Below are 20,961 nucleotides of genomic sequence, written 5' to 3' on the forward strand. Positions count from 1 at the left end.
GGGCAAGTCCAGCTTCAACCACCCACGGGGGTGGCTGGTGGGCACTGATAAAACTGAGGAAAAACCCAGAGCGTGGAAGCACTCAGCGCAAGCCTGCTTTGACAACAGCACCAGACAACCGTTTCAAAATATATTAGATTTGGTTTTTATTGTAGAGCACACATATCAGGGCAAAGTGCTGCACACACAACTACAAACCTTTTTTTTTTTTTTTTTTTTTTTTTTTGGGAAAAAAGCTGTAAAAAAAATAAAACTGCAACTGCTTTAGTGATGCAGTCCTGACATGAGGAATCCACGCTGGCAAAGGAGTTCTGGCCCCCGGGACAGGGGCTCCGTGAGGGTGGCTGCCCCGGAACTCTGCCACCTCCGTGCCGAGCCCCCGGCTGCCAGGAGGGTCCCCGCTCCGGCTGCCAAAATGTCCCTCATGAATCCGGAAGAGCAAAGCCTTGCACCTGCGCAGATCTAAGTGGGAGGAACTAGCACTTGTTTTTTTTCCTTCTGTTATTTCTCTAAGCCCGCTCCCCAGCTCCCACGCCCCTGAGGCGAAGGGGCACCGACCCCGCTCGCAGGCCTGGGCGATCGCCCTGTGCTGGCTGCAGGCAGGCAGGCAGAACAGGCCCCTTTCGAGAGGGATGAAGGGGGGGCAAGGCCCAAGCTGGCCAGAGTAGGAGAGAGAGAGAGAAGGCAAAGGAGACCAAAGAAAAAACAAAACAAAACAAAAACAAAAACCCCTCGAAACAAAGCCCTACCACACACCACAACAATTTCCCATATCCCAAATGCTAGACTTGGAAGGACACGCGTCTTTTCTAGCTAGAAAACGACTCCTAAAACTGACCCGATGTGGCAACCCTAACTGTACAACCGCACGCACGTGCCGCAGAGGAGCGGCCCGAGGACCGCGGGCAGGCAGCAGGCACTGGGCACCCCCAGCCTGCCAACCTGAACAGCTCTGCCATGGCAGGAGGAGAGAGCGTGTGTGTGAGCTTCCGGGGCCTGAGTGCAGCGAGGGGAGGGGACGGCGGGCACCCCGGGCACCTCCACCCGGCGCAGGGAACAACGGAGTGGGCAGGAGGAGCAACTGTTTTAGAAACTGCAGATTTACAATGAAAGCAAAACAAGGATTTTCTGAACCAAAACATTGTTTCTTTTAAATAAACCCAGTTTGACACAGCCCCTACACCTCTGCTGGCTCCCCCGGCGCAGCGAGCCTCCATCCCCTACACACACCAACAGCCTTTCTGCCAAGGAGGAAAATCAAGAACACGAGCGCCCAGCTCCTGGGCCTTTCCGCTCTGTCAGCCTTCACAGGCAACAAACCAAGGAAACAATATATAGGATCAAGGAAGGAAAAAAAACCAACAGAAACATAAAGCAAACCCTCAACACAAAGGGGCAGCTTGGTGAGGATGAGCCAGAGTTCCCAGGGAGGCGGCGGGCCTCAGTGCCTCCGCATCTTCACCTTGCGGGCAGGGCTGCCCGCTGCCTCCGAGCAGTCTTCCGCGGACTCGTAGGACTGGCGCCAGTAGTTCTCGGAGCTGAAGCTGCCCCTCCGCCGGTGCGTGGGCAGCAGCACCGAGCGGCGGTTCTCCTCTTTGTCCATCTCCAGGATCCGCGGCCTGCAGGGAGACAGAGCTAGGACCGGGCAGCTGGCAGGAAGGCCAGCAGCCAGCCTAGTCCTCTGGCACACTCCCCAGTGACCCCCCTTGCGATCTGCCTGGCTCCCAGGATGCCCGCTGAGGCTGTGACAGAAGGCCCCTGCCCTATTCCATCAGCAAGACCCTGCACAAGCCCCCAACACTTCCCAACGCTCCCCATGTCCCCACAGCTTGGCAGTTCCGTGACAGCCAACACCACTCCACTCTTCTCTGCCCACAAGGCCAGCCCTGCCCTCTTCCTGCCTCCGCTGTCTCTGCCCACACGTCCTTTCCATCCACGGTGTTGTCTCAAACATGAACTATCTCAGAACCTTCCACTACTTCTGAACATGGCCCTTGGTTCAACACTTGTCCAGTCCCGAGACACCCTCCTATCACCCGCGCCAACACCTGGGAGAGCTGCTGGCCTGGGTGAGTTCCTTGAGAGCCGCGACACATTCTCACCTGTCAGGCTTTCTGCCTGACTCCTTTTCTGGTGGGACAAAGGCACTCACCAGGAACGAGACAAGGGGTCCCATCCACGCAGGGGACCCAGCCTCAAGGGCCGGCCCCTGCTCTCCTCCCCCTGCAGCCAGGCCCACGTACCTGTGGGCTGCGTCTGGGTCTGCCTTGCGGTGGGATCGCTTGGGCTTCAGAGAGGGGTCCCTGTGGTTTCCTGACAGGCGGTCCGAGATGTAGCTAGGTGGCAATGCGGAGCTGCTCAGGGACTTGGTTTCCAGCCGGGGAGCATCTAGTCTGGTCCTGAAAAGAAAACACAGTAGGTCACCAATGGGCGTCCAGTGACGCTCGGGGCCCCCTCAGACCAAGCCTCCCGGCGGCAGGCCAGTGGCAGCCATCCAGCCTCCCCGTGGTGCCACCAGAGGCCGGGCTACTGCCTCAGTAGTGCAGGCTGAGGAGCAGGGACACGGACCCTCCTGCTGGAGACTCCCAGCTGGCTCTCAGCACTGTGTCCCAGCCCCTCCTCAACCCACGCGGGAAGGGCCCAGTGCACACCAGCAGAGGGCTGGAGCAGACACACTGATGGAAGGGGGTAGCCCAAGCCAACTCCACAGCGGCCAGCCTGGCTCCATCCCGCCACAGCCACCTGGATGCTACCGCTCCTTCCAGGACACCAACCAAGCAATGTCAAAGGGCTTCTGTCCCCACACCAGTGCAAGGATCAAGGAACAAACCCCTGGAAAGGAAGATCTCAGGATGGTCAGAAGAGGGCAAGATGGAGGAGCCTGGACAGGCAGTTCGGGCAGTTAGAGGTCACCCCTCACAACAATGCTGAGGACAAGCGGGAGGGAAACCCGGGTGGCCCTGGCTAAGCTGCTTAACATCCTTGGTAACAATGCAGCCGGCCCACACAGCTGCCCACCTCCCCCCACCTCCCCACGGCCGGCTGGCCTGCTGTGAACAGATGGGAAAACTGGGTCCAACAGGTGACAAGTCGCACAGCCTCGAGCTTACTAGAGGAAAGTATAAGCCCGGCCGGAACTTCACCTACAAGGGCAGGAAGCACCCTGAAAAAATGGGCAGGGGTCCCTGGGCATCACTCACCTGATGATCTCAGGCCCAGCTGGGGGGCAGAGCGGCTGCAAGGGCAGCTAGCCCTGACTCTGCTCTGACCTCACCAGCCGGTCCACCTGGGCTGTGCCTGAGGACCTGGTCTCGGCCCTGCCACTCTGGGGGCAGGCCATTTTTCCCATCTGAACCAAGGAGATGGCCCGGCTCTAAAGGTCTAGGACTCCTTCAAAGCTAGGCTACCTGGGTAGAGGTGGTATGGAGCGAGACCCAGATATGAGGCTGTGAATTCGAGTGGCCTGAGCCACAAGGAGGAGGTGGCAGAGCCCAACCACCACATCAGCCATCCCATCTGCTGGGAAGGACTCCCTTGTGCAAGGAGGTCCTTCCTCCTGCACTCCCAGAGCCAGGACCTCATACTGTGTGCGTGCAGGAACCCTGCTCAGGGCAGGATGGCTCCTGGGTACTCCAGGAAGCCCTGCTGGGGTTCCCCCAAAGCTGTGCCCTTGGGGTAGGGGTGGGCGGGAAGAGAACAGCAGAGCCACCACGACGACAACCTGTGCCTCCAACCAAATGGCACACCTTTGGGGTACATTCTACCCCAGATAGCCCTAAGGAGGACCCCAGTCCTTCCTGGGCAGAAGAGGCAGCGGAAGTGGACCTTGCCACAGACCGAGGACCGCTAAGACACAGGTGGGCCCAGCTGACATGGCCTCTGGAAGACATGGCCTCTGGTTGCCAGACAGCAGCAAAAGGTACTGCTCTCCCACGCAGCGACCTCAGGCAGGGTCTTTCTGACCTACTGTGGGAGCCACGCAAGCGCTGGTGCCCAGAGGCCCCGGCACATCCCCTGGGACTGCCACAAGCCCACCTCACAGCAGTTGGAGAAACTCCGCCTTCACCACAGAGCTGGACCCTAGCCAGAGCCCACCAGGAGCTTTAACTTGAGAGCAAACCCCTTTTCACAAGCAGGCTCCCAGGAGCTCAGCAGAGACCAGTGTGGAGTTCTAACAGCAAGTTTGGGAGCTGGGGCTCCTCAGCCAGCAATGGAATCAAGATCCATCTTACAGACTGGAGCCTGTGTCTAGCAAACACCAGAAACACAAAACGAGGCTCAGCTAGCCGACGCCCCCCCCCACCACTCCAGGCGTCCCCCAGGGTGTCAGGACAGAGCAGCCCCTGGGTCTAGGCCTCGGGAGGATGCTGCAGGAGCAGCACACGGACTTGGAAGGCATGGGATTGGTCCGTGTCTGGCGTCCTTCTCGGGCAAGCTCCTGAGAAGATGCACATGGGGCAGGGGTGCTCCACTGCAGCAACACCCCCACTTTGGGGAGGCGGAAGCCAGCTGCATACGGGCCACGGGAGCCAGAGAGAGGTCAGTCCCCAGCCTACAGCCAACCACTACCCAACTCCTGGTTCCACCCTCCCCCAGTACCCGGGCCCCTAGGCCACAGTGCCCCTGTCAAGACTTCCAGGAAGAGCAGGCCAGTCCCCAGGCCCTCTGGCCTCCCGCTCCCCAGAGCAGCAGCTTGCTGTGGTCAGCAGGGCCTCAAAGCACAGGAAGGCGATCTCCTGAGCAGGGACACAGTTCCAAACACGTGGTCCTGGACTCAGGCCGACTCCCTGGAACCCCAGCCTGTAACAAATCCAGGGCACTGGGCTTTCTCCAAACATACTACACGTGAGCACGCCCAGGAGCCAGGGCTCTACGGACCAGCACCCCACGTACACAGGGTCTCCCAGCTCAGGCCCAGTGATGAGGGGTTGATGCCATCCTTCAGGACGCAAGAGGGTCAGATACCAAGTCTGCCCCCACCTCCCCCTGGGCTATGTAATGCCATACTGAGTTCCCTACACTCCACTGAGCTCAGCCCCCATGGTGGCCTGGCCCCAGCACCAGGAAGGGCCAGTCACCATCGCAAACGCACAGGCGAGCACGCAGGGCTGCAGAAGACACACAGAAGCACAAGCCCAGCACCTGCCCCCGGTCTCACTGTCCCAACTGGGCAAGACGTGCATGTGGGGCGGCGGAGGGAGGACAACAAAATGGTTCAATCGGCTAATCCTCCCTCTTCAAGCGCCAGGATCCATAACAGTGCCAATTCATGTCCAGCCTTGGGACCCTATATCCGCATGGGAGATCCAGAAGAAGCTCCTGCCTGGCTTCGGATGAGCTCAGCTCTGGCTGTTGTGGCTACTTGGGGAGTGAACCGCCAGATGGAAAATCTTTCTGTGTCTCCTCTTTGTAAATATTCCCAGTAAAGTCAAGAATGGCACTGCTCCCTATGACGACACCAGGGCCAGGCTCCGTGCCCAGAGCACAGCCGCAGAAGGCACTCGGCAGCCAGGTACCCCAGTGCCTCTCCTGCTGTGATCTGGGCACGGCTGCGGCCACAAGGCTCCCTTCTGTCCCTCGCCATCTGAACTCTGAACACACACTGCACGGGGTCCTGTCCTGGGCCCCACAGGGACCTCTCCACCTGCACAGAATGGGGATGTGGGGAATGCGCCAAGGGAAGTGTCTAGGCTGGGAGGTAGGGCGGGGGCATTGGGGATGCGTCTTGTGTGAGGGCTCTGTCAGCCGACCATCAGTGTGTGTGCGCAGGGAGCAGGTAGGTCCCCTGAGGAGCTGGAGACCTGCTGGCTGAGAGGGTACACCCCGAGGCCATGCAGCCTCCAGAGCCAAGGACACAAGTCCACAGGCCGTCCTGGGAGTGAAGGACAGGCGCTGGGGCACCTGCATCTCACACCAGCAACGCCTGGTTCCAGGCCCACTCCACCTCCAAGCCAGTTTCCTGCGTAGCCCTGACAGCTGTATGCAAGATTTTTCTCTGAATCCCATCTCTGCCTTCTCTCCCTTCTCCGCTACTCTGCCTTTCAATACATACATGAAGCTTAAACAAAATGAAGAGTAGAGCCCAGCGCCGTGGCCTAGCGGCTAAAGTCCTCGCCTTCAACACACTGGGATCCCATATGGGCACTGGTTCTAATTCCGGCAGCTCCACTTCCCATCCAGCTCCCTGCCTGTGGCCTGGGAAACCAGATGAGCACGGCCCAAAGCTTTGGGACCCTGCACCCGCGTGGGAGACCTGGAAGAGGTTTCTGGATCCTGGCTTCGGACCGACACAGCACCGGCTGTTGCGTTCACTTGGGGAGTGAATCATCGGAAGGAAGATCTTCTCTGTCTCTCCTCCTCTCTGTATATCTAACTTTGTAATAAAAATAAAATAAGTCTTTAAAAAAAAGAATAAGGAGAATCAAGATGGCAGAATAGGGTAAGGACACGTTTAAACGGACGGAAAAACATTTAATCAGGATGAAGCAGAGAGGACACATTCCAGGAAATAGAAAAGGACAGAACAACAGCAGAGGGGTACCTGGAGACTGGCAGACACAGGAAAGCAGCGGACACAATGGTGTGGTGTGGCAGTGGCTGATACTCCAGCAGCATTCAGCTAACGGTGATCTGAACTCCACAGCAGTGTGGTGTAGTCACAGCAGTGACTAATACTACAGCACGGCGATCTGAACCCGGAACTCCACCAGCAACCAGGTGGGAAGGGACTTTCACCGGAAGCTTGGGAGGTGAACCCAGACAAAGAACTGTCCGTCCTGCTGGTCCGTTTGACTTGACCAGGAGCAGAGAGAGCAGCAGATCCCAGACGGGCAGTGTGAGAACAGGGTGGATTTCAGAGCCCAGTCAGCCCCACAGAGCTGAACTGGGCGCCATTTCGTGTTAGGAGGCAAAGGCAAGGGAAAGGACTGAGCATACGCTGAGCTGGGAGTGAACTCATTTCTGACTCAGTGAGCTGCATTGACGTGGCATTCTGCAGGTTCCACCCAAGACAGGTCTGGGTAGCCCTCAGATCTGATGGCCAGCAGATCAAGAACTGTAGTGGTATGTCAGGTGCCATTTTGTACACTGTGGCAATAGCTTTAAGACAGCAGAGGACGGTGAGCTGCGCATGTGCTGAGCTCGCGAGAACTCACTGAGCTCAGTGGATTGCACTGGTCCCGCAGGAAAATAATACCGACTGTGGCATCGTAAGGGTCAAAATAGGTCCGTGTGGCACCCAGACCTAACGTCCAACAGGTTCCGACAAGATCGGCGCCACCAACAACCTAATTATATAGGACACCTGGTGTCTCTCTAATCCTGGGACCTGCTCCAACCAGAAGTGGGGGAAAGGTTGCAGAAACAACGGTGTAGCCTCAGCACGGTATCACAGGATGTGGAGAGTGGTGAGCCAGGAGCTGGGGCTACGGAGACCACGGTGGAAATATAACAAAAGAACCCAGACCTGGAACTCGCTGAAGGTAGTGGCACAAGTGTCTACAAGCAAATAGCTGTGTATAACTTCAACAAGTAAAATTGCATTGTAGACCTGTGGGTGTCACAGCTTGGAAACCTGCCCCAAGGAGAAGACTCTGCTAACCAAAAGTACAATGGCCAAGAGCAAAAGAAGAGACAAAAGCACAATGAATATTACTGAAAACTCCCCTGCAAAGGAGCAAACCCCCATGCCAACCTCAGAGTTAAATGAGGAAGACATTGAGAAAATGGGGGACACAGAATCCATAAGACTCATTTGAAAGCTTCTGATCAACAATGAGAAGCACATACAAGAGTTCAAAGAATTTAAGGAAGCAGTAAAGCAAATCAAGGCTGGTATATCAGAAATTAAGAACACAGTAGAGCAAATTAAAAGCACAATGGAGCGTCTCCAAAATAGAATGAAGCAAGCAGAAGAAAGAATCTCAGAATTGGAAGATATTTCCTGTCATCAGGGAGAAGCAAACAAAAAGCTAGAAGCAGAGCTGGATCAGGCCAATAAAAGTATTCAAGAATTGAAAGACACTATTAAGAGGCCAAATATAAGAGTTATGAGAGTCCCAGAAGGTGCAGAAAGAGCAGCCAAGTTTGCAAATGTATTTAAAGGAAATAAAGGAATGAAATAAAGGAAAATTTCCCTAATCTGGAGAAAGAATTGGGAAACACGATCCAGGAGGGGCACAGAACTCCCAACAGGCTTGATCAAAAGCGATCTTCAGGCCCGGCACAGTGGCGCAGTGGTTAAGGTCCTCCCATTGCACGCCCGGGATCCCATATGAGCACCGGTTCTAATCCCGGCAGCCCCACTTCCCTTCCAGCTCCCTGCCTGTGGCCCGGGAAAGCAGTCAAGGGACGGCCCAAAGCTTTGGGACCCTGCACCTGTGTGGGAGACCCAGAAGAGGCTCCTGGCTTCGGATCGGCATAGCATCGGCCATAGCGCTCACTTGGGGAGTGAATCATCAGACGGAAGATCTTCCTCTCTGTCTCTCCTCTCTGTATATCCGCCTTTCCAATAATAATAATAATAATAATAATAATAATAATAATAATAATAAATCTTTAAAAAAAAAGCGATCTTCACCAAGACACATGATTATCAAGCTCTCTTCAATTGAACATAAGAAAAAGATCCTTAAATGTGCACATGAATAAAATCAATTGACATATAAAGGAAGGCCAATTAAGCTCACAGGAGATCTCTCACAGGAAACTCTACAGGCAAGAAGAGAATGGAGTGACATATTCCAGATTCTAAAAGAAAAACATTGTCGGCCTAGGGTAACATATCCAGCAAAGCTTTCTTTTGTCTTTGAAAATGAAATAAAATTCTTCCACAGTAAAGAAAAGTTAAAAGAATTTGCCTCTTCCAAACCTGCCCTACAAATGATACTTCAAGATGTTCTCGACAGAGAAGAGGAATAGCACCTACCAAAACCAAAGGCAAATGGGAAGAACATCCCAGTAAAATGACAACAGAAGACTAAACCAATGAACACCCATTCCTAAAATGACAGCACCAAACTACCACCCATACATATTAAACTCTGAATGTAAATGGCTTAAGGTAAATCAAACGTCATAGATTAGTAGACTGGATTTAAAAAAAAAAACAAAACCCATCTCTTTACTGTCTAGAAGAGACACCCTCACCAACAAAAATCAGCAGACACTATATCGCATGGGTTTTGATGTTTTTGGTTAGTTTCAGCTCTTCAAAACACTTTCTTCTGATTAAATCATTCAATGACATACAGTAGCATCATTTTCTTCAAAAAGGTTCTTGATTTTAATTTCTTCAGGTACACGTTAGGCATTTAGTAGCATGTTATTTAACTTCTTGGTGTTGTTAATTTCTTTTTTCTCCCTGATGTTGATTTTGTGGCTTCTCGTTTAAGGGGATGTACAGTAGCTGTGAAATGGAGACTAACATCCAGATGTGAGGATGCAGTATGGTATGCATTTCTGTTTCCAGACAAAGATGGACTTACAATGAAACTGTTCACTATATCTTGACAATAGGATGCTGGACTCTCTGCCATCGTCCATACCCACAATGATGGACATATGACTGTGTAGGAAGAACTATATTTTAGTAATGATATAGAGGAACTAGGTGGGGGAGGAGGGAATTGGGGAGCGGGTAAGGGAAATGCCAGGAGCCTATGGAACTGTATCATAAAATGATAATAATAATAAAATGTTTAAAAAAAATTTTTTTAAATAAAATGAAGAGTAGAAGATACGACAAGTTCACACCAGATGCTTGGGCTGCGCCACGCCATGCCACGTGGGCATGCTAGAGAGCAGTGGGAGGGTGCTGCACCCAGTCAGGTCAGATGGCTGAGCAGCCTCCATGACAACCGCTAATCCCGCCAGCCAGTGCAGACGCCGAGCCGAGGGCCACCTGCCCAGCGGCCAGGGCAGGACGGACACGACAGCTGTGCCATCCCCACTTGCACCTCCAGCAGGTTTGTCTGGGCTGAGTGGCGGTGAGGCTGGAAGGGAATTCCTGGGAAACGGCCACTCTAGCTCCAGACGGGCTCCCGGCCTGCACGGACCTGGCTAGTGAGACGGAGCGACCAGGGGTTGGAGATCCGAAGGCAGCTCTACTCCGGATGCTCACTCGGTCTTGGCCAGGGCCGAAAAGTACCGGGAAACACAGTACAAAGGGACATTAAAACCGTTCCTCTGTCTGCTTGCGAATGTTCTTAGGCTGGAAGACGGCACCGCCAACCGCCAAGTGTCAGGTGTCAGGAGGTCCCACATGCCCAGGGCAGCCCTACCTCAGGACTGTCACAAGACTCCCGGGGAAACTGGGACTTGACCAAGCAGTAGAGGCATGCCAAAGGTCTCTCATACTCACAGACCACTTTCCTGTGGGGCCAGGATGCGCAAGTTACTGACTCAAGTTAAAAAGATGGCAAGGGGCTGGTCTGGTGGCACAGCAGGTCACGCTGCAACCCACACTGGAACACTAGCTCGGAGTTCTTGGTGTTCTGTTTTTGATCCTGCTCCCTGCAGGGAAGACGGCCCGAGCCCGAGTCTGCCGTCCATGTGGGAAATCTGAAGGCTTTCCAGTCTCCTGGCTTCTGCCTAGCCCAGCTGCAGTCAAGCCAGAAAAACTGAGAAGAGCTCAAAGTGGCCACAGCTAGAAAAATTTGTAAAATAAATGCCCATGATGCATAAATTGCTAAATAAGGGGAGAATAAACACACCCCAGGAGGAACTCCAAGTCATTTGTGTGGATACTCCTCTCTTGGGAAGGTAGAGCCAGCTTTCCTTTTTAAACTGTGGGGCTGGGCGGACCGGCTTTCTTCCCAGAAGCCCACTGTGGACAGGGGAAAACCCAACTTTATGTTGAAAAGCCAGACAACCGCTTCATTACCCTGGTCACCAACCTCAACAGTGCTAAGCCACGGGACAGCATGTATCCTGGTACGTGACAAAAATGGCACTTTATCTCTGGGTTTCTCTCCTAAAACCCATAATCCATTTACATGCGAGAAAAAAATCGTTAGCCAGAATTCCAACCAATGTCAAGAGTAAGAAGGACTGGTGCAGGTGTCTGGCCTAGTGGTTACTGCACAGTAAGGATGCTTGCCCCACACCCCACGGCCTGTGTCGGATCCTTCAGCCTCCTTCTTGCTAAGGCCAAGATCCTGGGAGCCAGTGGCGTGGCTCGAGTTACCGAGCTGCCACCAACTCACACGCAGTCGAGAGAACCGACCCTGGCCTGGTATAAGCCTTCTGCTGCAGGCAACTGAGGAAGAGAGCCAGTGGGAGGAAGCTCTTGACTTGCCTGTTACTCTTCATCGCTCAATTTAAGAATAAGGCAAGCCAAGAATCTACGTAACATCTGCGGGCAATGTGGGGGACGACACAGGAAGGCAGGTAAGACGGGAGCCAGCAGAGGCTCAACAGGCTAATCCTCCACCTATGGCTCCAGCATCCCGTGGGGGGCCAGTTCATGTCCTGGCTGCTCTTCAGATCTGGCTTCCTGCTCGTGCGCCGGAACAGCAGCGGGGGATGGCCCAGATCTTCGGGCCCTGCACACACCTGGGAGACCTGGGAGACGCTCCTGGCTCTTGGCCTCAGACCAGCCCAGCTCTGGCCGCATCAGCCACTTGGACAGTGAACAGGCAGCTGGAAGCTCTGTTGTCTTTTTCCTCTCTACCTCAATTCCGATTTCCAAGTAAAATAAGTAAATCCTTAGGAAAAAGAAACCAGGGAAAAGTATGGAAATCCGATGAAGTAGATCTGAAATAATAGGATGAATGACCACACGCTGACAACTGCTCAAGCCAGGCATCATTCGGCCCTTCCGTGTGACCCCGGAAGCCGCCTGTCCTCTTTCAGAGTCCCTTCAGAACAAGATCTGCTGGATGCCATGTCTGGGTGGCTGTGCCTGCTCGCCAAGGAAGGACCTCTCCAATTCCTCCTCAGGCAGAACAGGCACAACCGCAAGCCTGCGGAGACCTGGCTTGTGGCCGCCCACCCAGGAGGGAACCACCAGGTGTTTGTGAAGCAAGCTGCTAAGGCACAGTCCAAAAATAATCACCAAGAGACCAGTGGCAAATAAGAGCCAAAGAGGTGAGGAAAGCTAGGGGGTAAAGTGGAAATGCTCCCCAAATTTGATCTCAAGAATGTCCATTAGTATCAAGATGTGTTTTTGCTCAGTCCTTATCTCCCCAAACAGCCAAAGAATCGAATTCCCGATGAAAAAGACAAGGAAGCTTAACCTTTAGAGAAAGCAAACAGGAGGACTTGAGGCTTGTGGTATCCCAGGTCCCACCCAGCCCTGGGGCACCCCGGGTCCCACCCTGCTGCGTCGGCGCCCCGGGGCAGCGGGCAGCACTTACTTCCTGAGGATGATGACGGCGCGGCGTTCCTTGATGTCCTGAGGCCGTATGCAGTGCGTGATCTCATCAGCAGCATACCCACTGCAAAGAACACACAACACATGACCATGCAGACCCAGCAGGGCTCCCAGGAGCTCAGGTACCTCAGAGGGGGAACACCACGTGAAGCCCCAGGAAACTATCCCGAGAACCCGTCAAGAAGCAGGCTGTGGCACAGGGTGTGAAAATGCTGCCAGTGACTCTGCCAGTTCAAGTCCCAGCTGCTTCACTTCCTATCCACGTCCCTACTAACATGCCCTGCCACTCGGGAGCCCAGACGGAGTTTCAGGCTCCCGGATGCAGCCTGGTCCAGCCCTAGCCATGATGGCCATGTGGGGAAAGAGCTAGCTGACAGAGGGCCCTGTCACTCCGCCTGTCCAGTCAGCAAACAAGCCAACCGACACCATGAGCCTCTCCAGGGAGAGGCCCATGAGAGGTGCAGCCGCGCCCTGGGCCACCCACATCCCACGTTGGAGGGCCTGGCTGGAGTCCCAGCTCCTCCACTTCCAAGCCGGCTTCCTGGAACGTGCACACCCCAGAAGGCTGGGGCCCCAGGCCCCTGCCATGCCCACGGGAGCCCTCAGGGCAGCTCTCGGTACCTGGCTGAGGCCTACCCTGGCTGCCGCCAGGAACTCGAGAAACGAACCAATGCATGGAAGACCCCTTTCCTTTTGAATGAAATAAAAATAACAGAAGACTCCAAGAAGGTCTAACTTCAGCGGCGTTGGGGCCTGCAGCGACTGAAGCCAGCACTGGCGAGGGCCGTGTCTCCTCCCCTCTCAGCCCTCAGCACACGTGGGAAGCCAGGGCAGCTGCTGGCAGCACTCAGTCGCCGCAGAGAACTCGGACTACCCTGTGCCAAAAGGAAATTAGTCCTCCGAATGCCTCCATTTGGAAGGGGGATCCAAAATTTCAGAACAGCTGTGTTTGGGATATTTCAAGAATTTCCATCACACTCAGTATCTACTTTTTTTCCCCCACAAGTGACAAGATTACAAACGTTCCGGGTACATGACTGTCCCCTTCTCAGCTAGGGGCTTTCCGATTAGAAACGCTGGCGGCACATTGCACTTCCCAAACCTCCCGTGGGAGCGGAGGGCAGGCATCCACCTGCTGGGAACGCTAGACTGCCCCGGGCCACAAACCTGCGCAGCTCTGGGACGGGGCCTTGGCCCAGCCATCTGGCTACAGGGCTGAGTGGGACTTCAGAGCCAGGAAGACCCAAGAACCAAGGCAGCGGGGCCGGAGGGAAGCACCTCGCACATGAAACTCGGATTTTGGGGTACACTGCTTTCAGGGGTTTCTACAGACCAGGATGTTCCGAGCCCAGAGTTCTTCAAGCGTGTCCTCTGAACATTTATCGCACAGGAGACTCGAGACAACTGCCCACAGTCCAATCCGTTGGGAAAACACGGAATACTGACACTTCTTGAAACTGCAAAACCCTGAGACTACCACAGCGAGGAACCCGCTGACCTCATTTAAGCAGTAACTAAAGGGCCTTTTGTCAGGTAACACCTATTCATATCCACCAGGCGACAAGTGTCGCACAGGAGGGAGTTGGGACTCTGGGCTGGGACGCGTTCACTCACACAGAGCTGCAGCCTCCGTGCGCTCACCTGTGCTATGGGCAGCAGAGGACTCTGGGTCATTTGTTGTCTCACGCTTTGTAACTTAAATATTCTCCACCGTCACCCGAAGTTGACAAAATGTGAAAGGGCAGAGCCTAGAAGAGGCTTCAGTGGGAGGCCTCCCTCCAGGGTCACTATGAAAATCAAAATGAGACCGGCACTAGGGCTCAATGGCTGAATCTTTGCCTTGCCCGCGCTGGGATCCTATGAGGGCACCAGGTTCCTGTCCCAGCTATTCCATTTCCCATCCAGCTCCCTGCTTGTGGCCTGGGAAGCCCAAAGCCTTGGGACCCTGCACCCGCGTGGGAGACCCAGGAGAAGCTCCTGACTCCTGGCTTTGGATCAGCTCAGCTCTGGTCCTTGTGGCCACTTCAGGGGTGGACCATCCAAAGGAAGATCTTTCTGTTTCTGCGTAAATCTGCCTTTCCAACAACAATAAATCTTAAAATTAAATAAGATAGGGCCACTCGCGATGGCGCAGTGGTTAAGGTCCTCGCCTTGCACGCCCGGGATCCCATATGACCCAGAAGAGGCTCCTGGCTTCGGATCAGCATAGCATGGGCCGTTGTGCTCACTTGGGGAGTGAATCATCGGACGGAAGATCTTCCTCTCTGTCTCTCCTCTCTGTATATCCGCCTTTCCAATAAAATAAATAAATAAATCTTTTTTTAAAAAAAATAAACAAACAAATAAGATAATGCAGCGTGTTTGGCACCTCACTACCACTTACCCAGCCCTGGGCCCAGGCTGGGTATTGAGTCTAGCACCTGCTAAGGAAACAGGATCCGGCCTGCCCCCCTGGGATTGGCCAGCAGCAGATTTCCAGAGCCCGGAGTACTAAATCTCATCTCAAGTTCTTCTCACTTCACACTTGGCAGAGTGAGAGTCTGGGATCAAACCCAGTCTTAAGAAGGATCCCAATCCCCTCCCTAAAGGCTGATCGGATCTTCTAGGCACGAACCTGCAGAAGCTGGTCCAGGCTCCAGGCACGCTGTTTCCTGCTGTTAACAAACAGCTATCAGCGTGTGGGCCTGTGCCACAGGCACAACCAAAGGCCCTGAATTCCCACCTCCAACAAGGAGCCACTTCTTTTTTGCAATGCAATTCTGGAGCAAATCCAGAGGCCTGCCTCCATACTCCGGCCCCGCCCCCCAAAGGGCTCTAGAATAAATAACAAGCCTGCCAGATTCCTGCCAGGAGGAACTACCCCGGAGGGAGGACTGCGCAGGCCCAGACGACCTTGGCACTGACCCCACCTGCACGCTCAGTAGCACTGATCTTCTCGAACTCTCTGGCCGCAGTGACACAGCATACTCTTCCCCAGAGTATCACGCTCCTGCCGGAGGGTGGCTCTCCAGGCCCAGCTGTGGGCAGCTGACAGCCGGCACAAGGCTAAGGAACCCACTCACTGCAAGAGCAACAGCTGCCAGCTGGAAGCTGACTTCACCCGGGCTTCAGACCTACCCTTGGATGGGAGGAAAGTTCCAGTGCTCTGCTGTTGTCACAGGACAAGCAGAGGAGGAAACAGCGCGTGCTGGCCAGCTGGCCAGCTCTGCCTGGCCCGAGTCCCCCCACCAGCCACCAGCAACGACGCCCAGCATCCTGCAGGCATCAAGTGTGCTGCCCACTGGTCTATACCCCAGAGTAATTAAAAAAAAAAAATAAAAACCTTACTTGTTTGATAGAGAGGGACAGAGACAGGGAGAGATCTTTCACTACAGCAAATGGCTACAGTGATTGCCCTAACGCTGCACTCAGCTCTCCCACGTGGGGGCGCTGCTCCCCCCGGCACAGGAGCAGGGAGCACTGGACGGCAGAGTTCACAGGCCCTCAGACCGGATGCCAGCCTCAAAGGCACCAAGCTCCCCAGTGCCCCACACCGCAACACTGGCCCCTCAGCGACTCTTGGGGGAGCAGACTCCAGCCCCAAGCTGAGTTTCCCCAACACAGCTCAGCCACTACATTCGACCTTGTTAGGAACTTTCTTCCCTGCATGACAAATCTCTTTACAGACCCACTCACCTCCACACACTGGGTGCTGGACTATCCATCCTATGCAAACACCCCGAGCTCCTCTAGCCTGCTCACCCCTCCCAGGCCTCCCGGGGGCTTAGCAGGGAGGGGTAACGCCTCCCACAAGACACAGTATTAACAGGATAAGACGCCCTTGGTTCTACCGAACCCAGAGGCCACCTGCTCCGACCCCATAGGTACCAAGGCAGCCAGGAGCTAGCCAGGGAGGGCAGCTCAGCTCCTGACACTTCCAGGTAAACTTCAAGCACGTGTGGTGACACTTCTCAACCTTGCAACTTCTCCAGGCCGGCATCCCTGGCCTGTCTCACAGCTGAGGGATGCTGAGACCCAGAAAAGAAGGTAGGAGCACTGAGCTGTGACCAAGCCTGCCAGCAAACTCCTGTGGCATGGGGCGTAGGTAACGAGGATTAGAAGGCCACCTGTGCTTCCTGACCACAAGGTCTAAGCTGTCCTGGGGGACACACCCCAGCCCCCAGACATGGCTGCATACCACTGCCCAGCCAAGTGGCCAGCCACCCTGCAATGCTTTACGGCCCGTCTCCCCGGAGGGCTCTGGGCACCAGGAGTTAAGCTGACTGCCTGCCGTGGGCTGACTTCATGGCCCCTAGCCGTCCCAGCAGGCCGGGCAGTGCCAAGGGCAGCAAATGCCCCAACCCAGGGCTCCCCCTGACGAGGCAGCTCTACCCTGGCCCATGGACGTGAGCGATGCAGCCCAGGACCTATCTGCCCTACTTTCCCAACTATTTTAAGACAGGAAGCTAAATTTTGCTTTCAAACAGCTGAATGAGATCAGCCCACCCAACCCCAAAGAGTCGCGGCTCCAGGGCTCGACCATCAGGCAGTTCTACCTTGCCGGGTGGCCAGGGCCCAGGTCTCCAGGCATGTGGCCACCATACCACAGACCACGACACGGCAGTGATTAAAGCTGCCTGCAAGTAAGCAATTAGTCTTGAGGTAATTATTCTAATTAGCCCAACTGGAGTCTGCTTTCATCTACCCAATCCACCCCACAGGAAACAGAAGGACCTGGGGTGGATTGACAGACAGGAGAGGAGGCTGTAGTGTCCCTGAAGGATGCCAGGAAGAGGGCACACACCCAGGCCCCCAACGGGAAGATTACAAAAGGACCAGCTGCACCGCTGGGTAGAGAAGGAGCCCAGAGCGCTTCTAGAAGGATCGGGGAGGCCTTGCTCGCACAGATGGGCAGACCCTGCCGAGTCAACCCTTGCCCCCCAGCAGCCTCACCAGCCGCATTCCTGCCGTGTGGCCTGGGACAGGTACAGAGTGGCCACCTTGGGGTCAGAACCCAGAGCAGGAAGTGAGGAGGGCAGCGCAGGTGACCGGCAGGACTTGACCCGAGGCACGCCTAACAAGCAGGTGTCAACCCACCTGCCCAGGGAGCAAGCAGGTGCTGTGAGAGTTAGCTGGGGGTTTCTAGAATCCCAGATCAGCAACTCCCAAGCGGAATGATACGGCTTGATACACAGCAATGTCAGCACACACCTGGGCTCCTAGGGGGCCGGAGGCCAGGAATGTTAGCAAGCCGGGACAGTGCCCCCCAACAAGGAAGCTGAGCCCCCAAAGCCCACAGCAGCACTGCTGACGAGGCCCAATGGGGAGCCTCCCTCAGCAGCTCGGGATGGACGCCCCAGGAGTGCTAGGTGGGTGTGGAGGGAGGCAAGCCCTGTGTAAGACATTCAATTCCCCCAGCCCGCTCTAACAGGCTTCGGAAGCTGGCATGAGCCCCGCTCCACGGGCGGGAAGCCCAGCGGCAAAAGAACGGCCCCAGGATCCCAAAGCAGACAGGAGCCGGAGTCCCCACCTGGGGTGGCCCGGTCAGGACCTGCACGGAAACCTGGCGCTTTCCTGCCTGCCGATGCCCATCAGACATGCCACCCATCAGGACCTGGGACTGAGGGCCAGGAGGGTCACTCGACGCTCCGGGCTCTGAAGACACACCACTGGGCAAAGGACTCCTCCGCGGCCAGCACGCACACCCCGATGGCCCCTCGACAGTCACGGCCGGCCCTGGGACCGTCTGTCCCAGAAACGCCACGCTAAGTGGCTCTGCCATCAGTGCCGCGGCAGTCCATGTGGACACCGAGGGCCCGGGGCCCCAGGCGACGACTCCTGGCAGTGGTCAGCTAGGGCGACCCGCCTCCCAGGAGGTGTGGGAGCTGGCCGAGGTTAGGGGGCCCGTGGCAGGCGGTGTCCTTTTCTCTGCCACAGCACAGGGGTTCCGGCTGTCCTGCCCGGGTGGCCGCGGGACAGCAAACGGGCTGCCGCTCCCGCCATCTGTGCCAAGTGGCCCGCTGCACGGCCCGCTCTCCCATCCTGCCAACAGGTAGCACTTCAGCAGAGCCACGGTAAGGGGGCCTGCGGAGGGGTGCTGGGCTCCCCCCCCAGTCCACCACACCGCTTGCTCCCTTAGAATGGAAGAAGGGGGAACCCTGGGGGACCAGAAACATATCTTGGTCTTCCTTTAAAGCACAGATCTGGAAGGGGAAGCTCAGAACGGAAAATAAAAAAAAACCAGATTGCAAGGGAGGCGCACACCAGCGACAGCTTTCTAGGAAGCCACCTGCAGCCGGCGCCCGCAGCTCCTGGCTGCCCGGAGGAAGCAAGAGAGCAGGGCATGCAGGCACACACCCCCGTGCCCCTCCTGCGGGCGGTGGTCCCGGCTGCCCCTGGCCACGCGCAGCCCCTCCTCCTCCTCCTCCTCCTCCGGTTACCTGAGCACCGTGACGCTCCCCCTGCGCACGGGCAGGGACAGCACGGGCTCCGACACCCGGATGGGCTTGAACTGAAACTTGCAGCCGAAGCAGAGCGCCGAGTCGCTGAAGAAGGACACGGACACGATGGGGCGCTCGAAGATGTGGATGGGGTCCACGTGCGAGACGATGCAGCCGCCCGGCTGGTAGTCGTTGATGACGGCGCTGTTGACGAAGCCCTCGGGGATGACGCGGTGCTCCACGAGCTTCTGGATGACCAGCTGGTGCACCCACTCGGGGATCTCGTCCACGTCGCCCGGCGGGTAGAGGCGCTCCTGGCCCGGCCCGCGCTTCTGCAGCTGCGCGCCGTACGTGTAACCCTCGCCGAAAAAGTACTTGTTGCGCAGCGGGGCCCGGTCCACCGTGTGCTCGTTGTAGAGCCCCTTCTCGGCGCGGGACACCACCTCGTCGATGCGGGCCTCGATCTTGGCGCACTCGTCCTGGCTGAAGAGGCGCATCTGCCGGATGCCGCTCTTGACCCGGCGCGCCTCCTCCTCCTTGTGCAGCTGCTGCTCCTCGTAGTCGCTGCGCTCGGCGTCCGAGTCCTCGGCGTACTTGCGCTTGTTGCTGTTGCTGTTGTTGCTGTGATGGTGGTGGTGGTGGTGGTGGTGGTGGTGGTGGTGGTTGGCCCCGGCGGCCGCGGCGGCGGCGGCGGCGGCCACAGCAGCGGCGGCGGCGGCGGCTGCAGCGGCGGCCGCGGCGTCCCGGCCGCCCGCCTTGGCGCCGTCCCGGGAAGTCATGGACTTGAGCTTCTCGCGCAGGTCCGTGTAGCCGCCGGCGGCCGCCATGGCCAGCCCGCCCGCTGCTGCTGCTGCTGCTGCTGCTGCTGCTCCCTCCTCCTCCTCCTGCTCCCGCTCGCCCCGCCGCGACGCGACCCCTTAGGCTCCCCCGGGCAGGCCGGGGCGGCCGGGCATGGCGCTAGTGCAGGCGGCGGCGGCGGGGAGGGCGCGCTCGCTCAGCGCCGGGCCTCCATGCGTGACCGGAAGGCGGGGAGGACGCGGGCCACGGGGCATGCCGCGGACGCCCGCCTCGACTCCGCCGGCCGACCCTCGGACGCCCCGCCCGGGCCGCACTTTAAAGCGCTCTTCACCACGACGACGTCACGGGGGCCGCTCGCCCCGACGTCCGCCGGCGCCGCTCCGGAGCGGGCCCGTCGGCGCGCAGGCGCACAGCGGCCGGCCCCCCGCGGTGCCGCGCGCGCTGCGCATGCGCCCGCCAGCGGGCCGGCCCGCGCCGGGGCCCGCGCAGGCGCAGACGGAGGGAGCCACGCCGCAGACGGCCCCCCCCGCCGGGGTCACGGCACCCGGGGGCCGCCGCCACCGCCCCCTTCTGGCCTTTCCGCTTCTCTCATTGGGCCGCCCTCCGCGCGCGGGGCGGGGCTGCACTGACGTGCGCAGGAGCCGGTTGGGAGCCGCGCCTGTCCATCAGGCAGGTCTCCTTGGCTACTGCGTCCATCACTACTAGGCCAGCGGCGGGGAGGGAGGCGAGGACCCCTAAAAGAGTGGATGGGTGGCTAAGCAAGTGCCTGACCCCCCGCGCCTCTGGAAAGTCCTCGGGATACCCAAGGAAACTTCTGAAACCAACGGAAACTTCTCAGAACGTGCGTCCGGGAGCGCGCAGGCCCCGGGCGCGAACGCACAGAGCACAGGCCAAAGCAGCTGGACACGCGTCGTCGTCCAGGCCTCCGCCGCCGCCGGGAGCGGACGTTCCGCGAGTCACGTCCCGGAGGCGGCGGCGGTGAGGGCGCGGGCGCGTGCGCGGCGGAGGGAGGCGCCGGGGGCGGGGACCGTGGGCGTCGGCCCGGGTGGGTGAGGGGGGCCCCGCCGGGGAGGGGGACCCCGGGGAGTCATGTCAGTGAGGGAGAACTGGGGGACCCCGCCGGGGAGGGGGACCCCGGGGAGTCATGTCAGTGAGGGAGAACTGGGGGACCCCGCCAGGGAGGGGGACCCCGGGGAGTCATGTCAGTGAGGGAGAACTGGGGGACCCCGTCGGGGAGGGGGACCCCGGGGAGTCATGTCAGTGGGGGAGAACTGGGGGACCCCGTCGGTGAGGGGGACCCGGGAGACCCCATCGGTGAGGGGGACCCCGGGAATTTATGTCAGTGAGGGAGAACTGGGGGACCCCGTCGGT

The 20,961-nt window shown here is 57.4% G+C and overlaps 1 protein-coding gene across 1 annotated transcript; it reads right to left on the reverse strand.

The window, feature by feature from the left end:
* Positions 1-129: 129 nt before the first annotated feature.
* On the reverse strand, positions 130-19,767 carry ALKBH5 (alkB homolog 5, RNA demethylase). Its single transcript, XM_040974511.1, has 4 exons — positions 18,793-19,767; positions 12,357-12,437; positions 2,244-2,399; positions 130-1,619 (listed from the first exon to the last, which is right to left on the reverse strand). Exons 1-4 carry the CDS (start codon positions 19,617-19,619, stop codon positions 1,442-1,444), a joined length of 1,242 nt encoding a protein of 413 aa, XP_040830445.1. The 5' UTR covers positions 19,620-19,767; the 3' UTR covers positions 130-1,441.
* Positions 19,768-20,961: the final 1,194 nt, after the last annotated feature.

The sequence above is a fragment of the Ochotona curzoniae genome, unplaced genomic scaffold, assembly GCF_017591425.1.
Source record: "Ochotona curzoniae isolate NIBS_2020 unplaced genomic scaffold, NIBS_Ocur_1.0 contig_2456, whole genome shotgun sequence".
Taxonomy (NCBI): domain Eukaryota; kingdom Metazoa; phylum Chordata; class Mammalia; order Lagomorpha; family Ochotonidae; genus Ochotona; species Ochotona curzoniae.

What these genes read in the sequence shown, in the direction of transcription:
- ALKBH5 (XM_040974511.1), bottom strand. Translation starts at nt 19,619, where the DNA reads ATGGCGGCCGCCGGCGGCTACACGGACCTGCGCGAGAAGCTCAAGTCC. An exon ending in GGGAGCGTCACGGTGCTCAG is followed by an intron (nt 12,438 to 18,792) that starts GTAACCGGAGGA and finishes TGTTCTTTGCAG; the next exon opens with TGGGTATGCTGCTGATGAGA. An exon ending in GCCGTCATCATCCTCAGGAA is followed by an intron (nt 2,400 to 12,356) that starts GTAAGTGCTGCC and finishes TTTTCTTTTCAG; the next exon opens with GACCAGACTAGATGCTCCCC.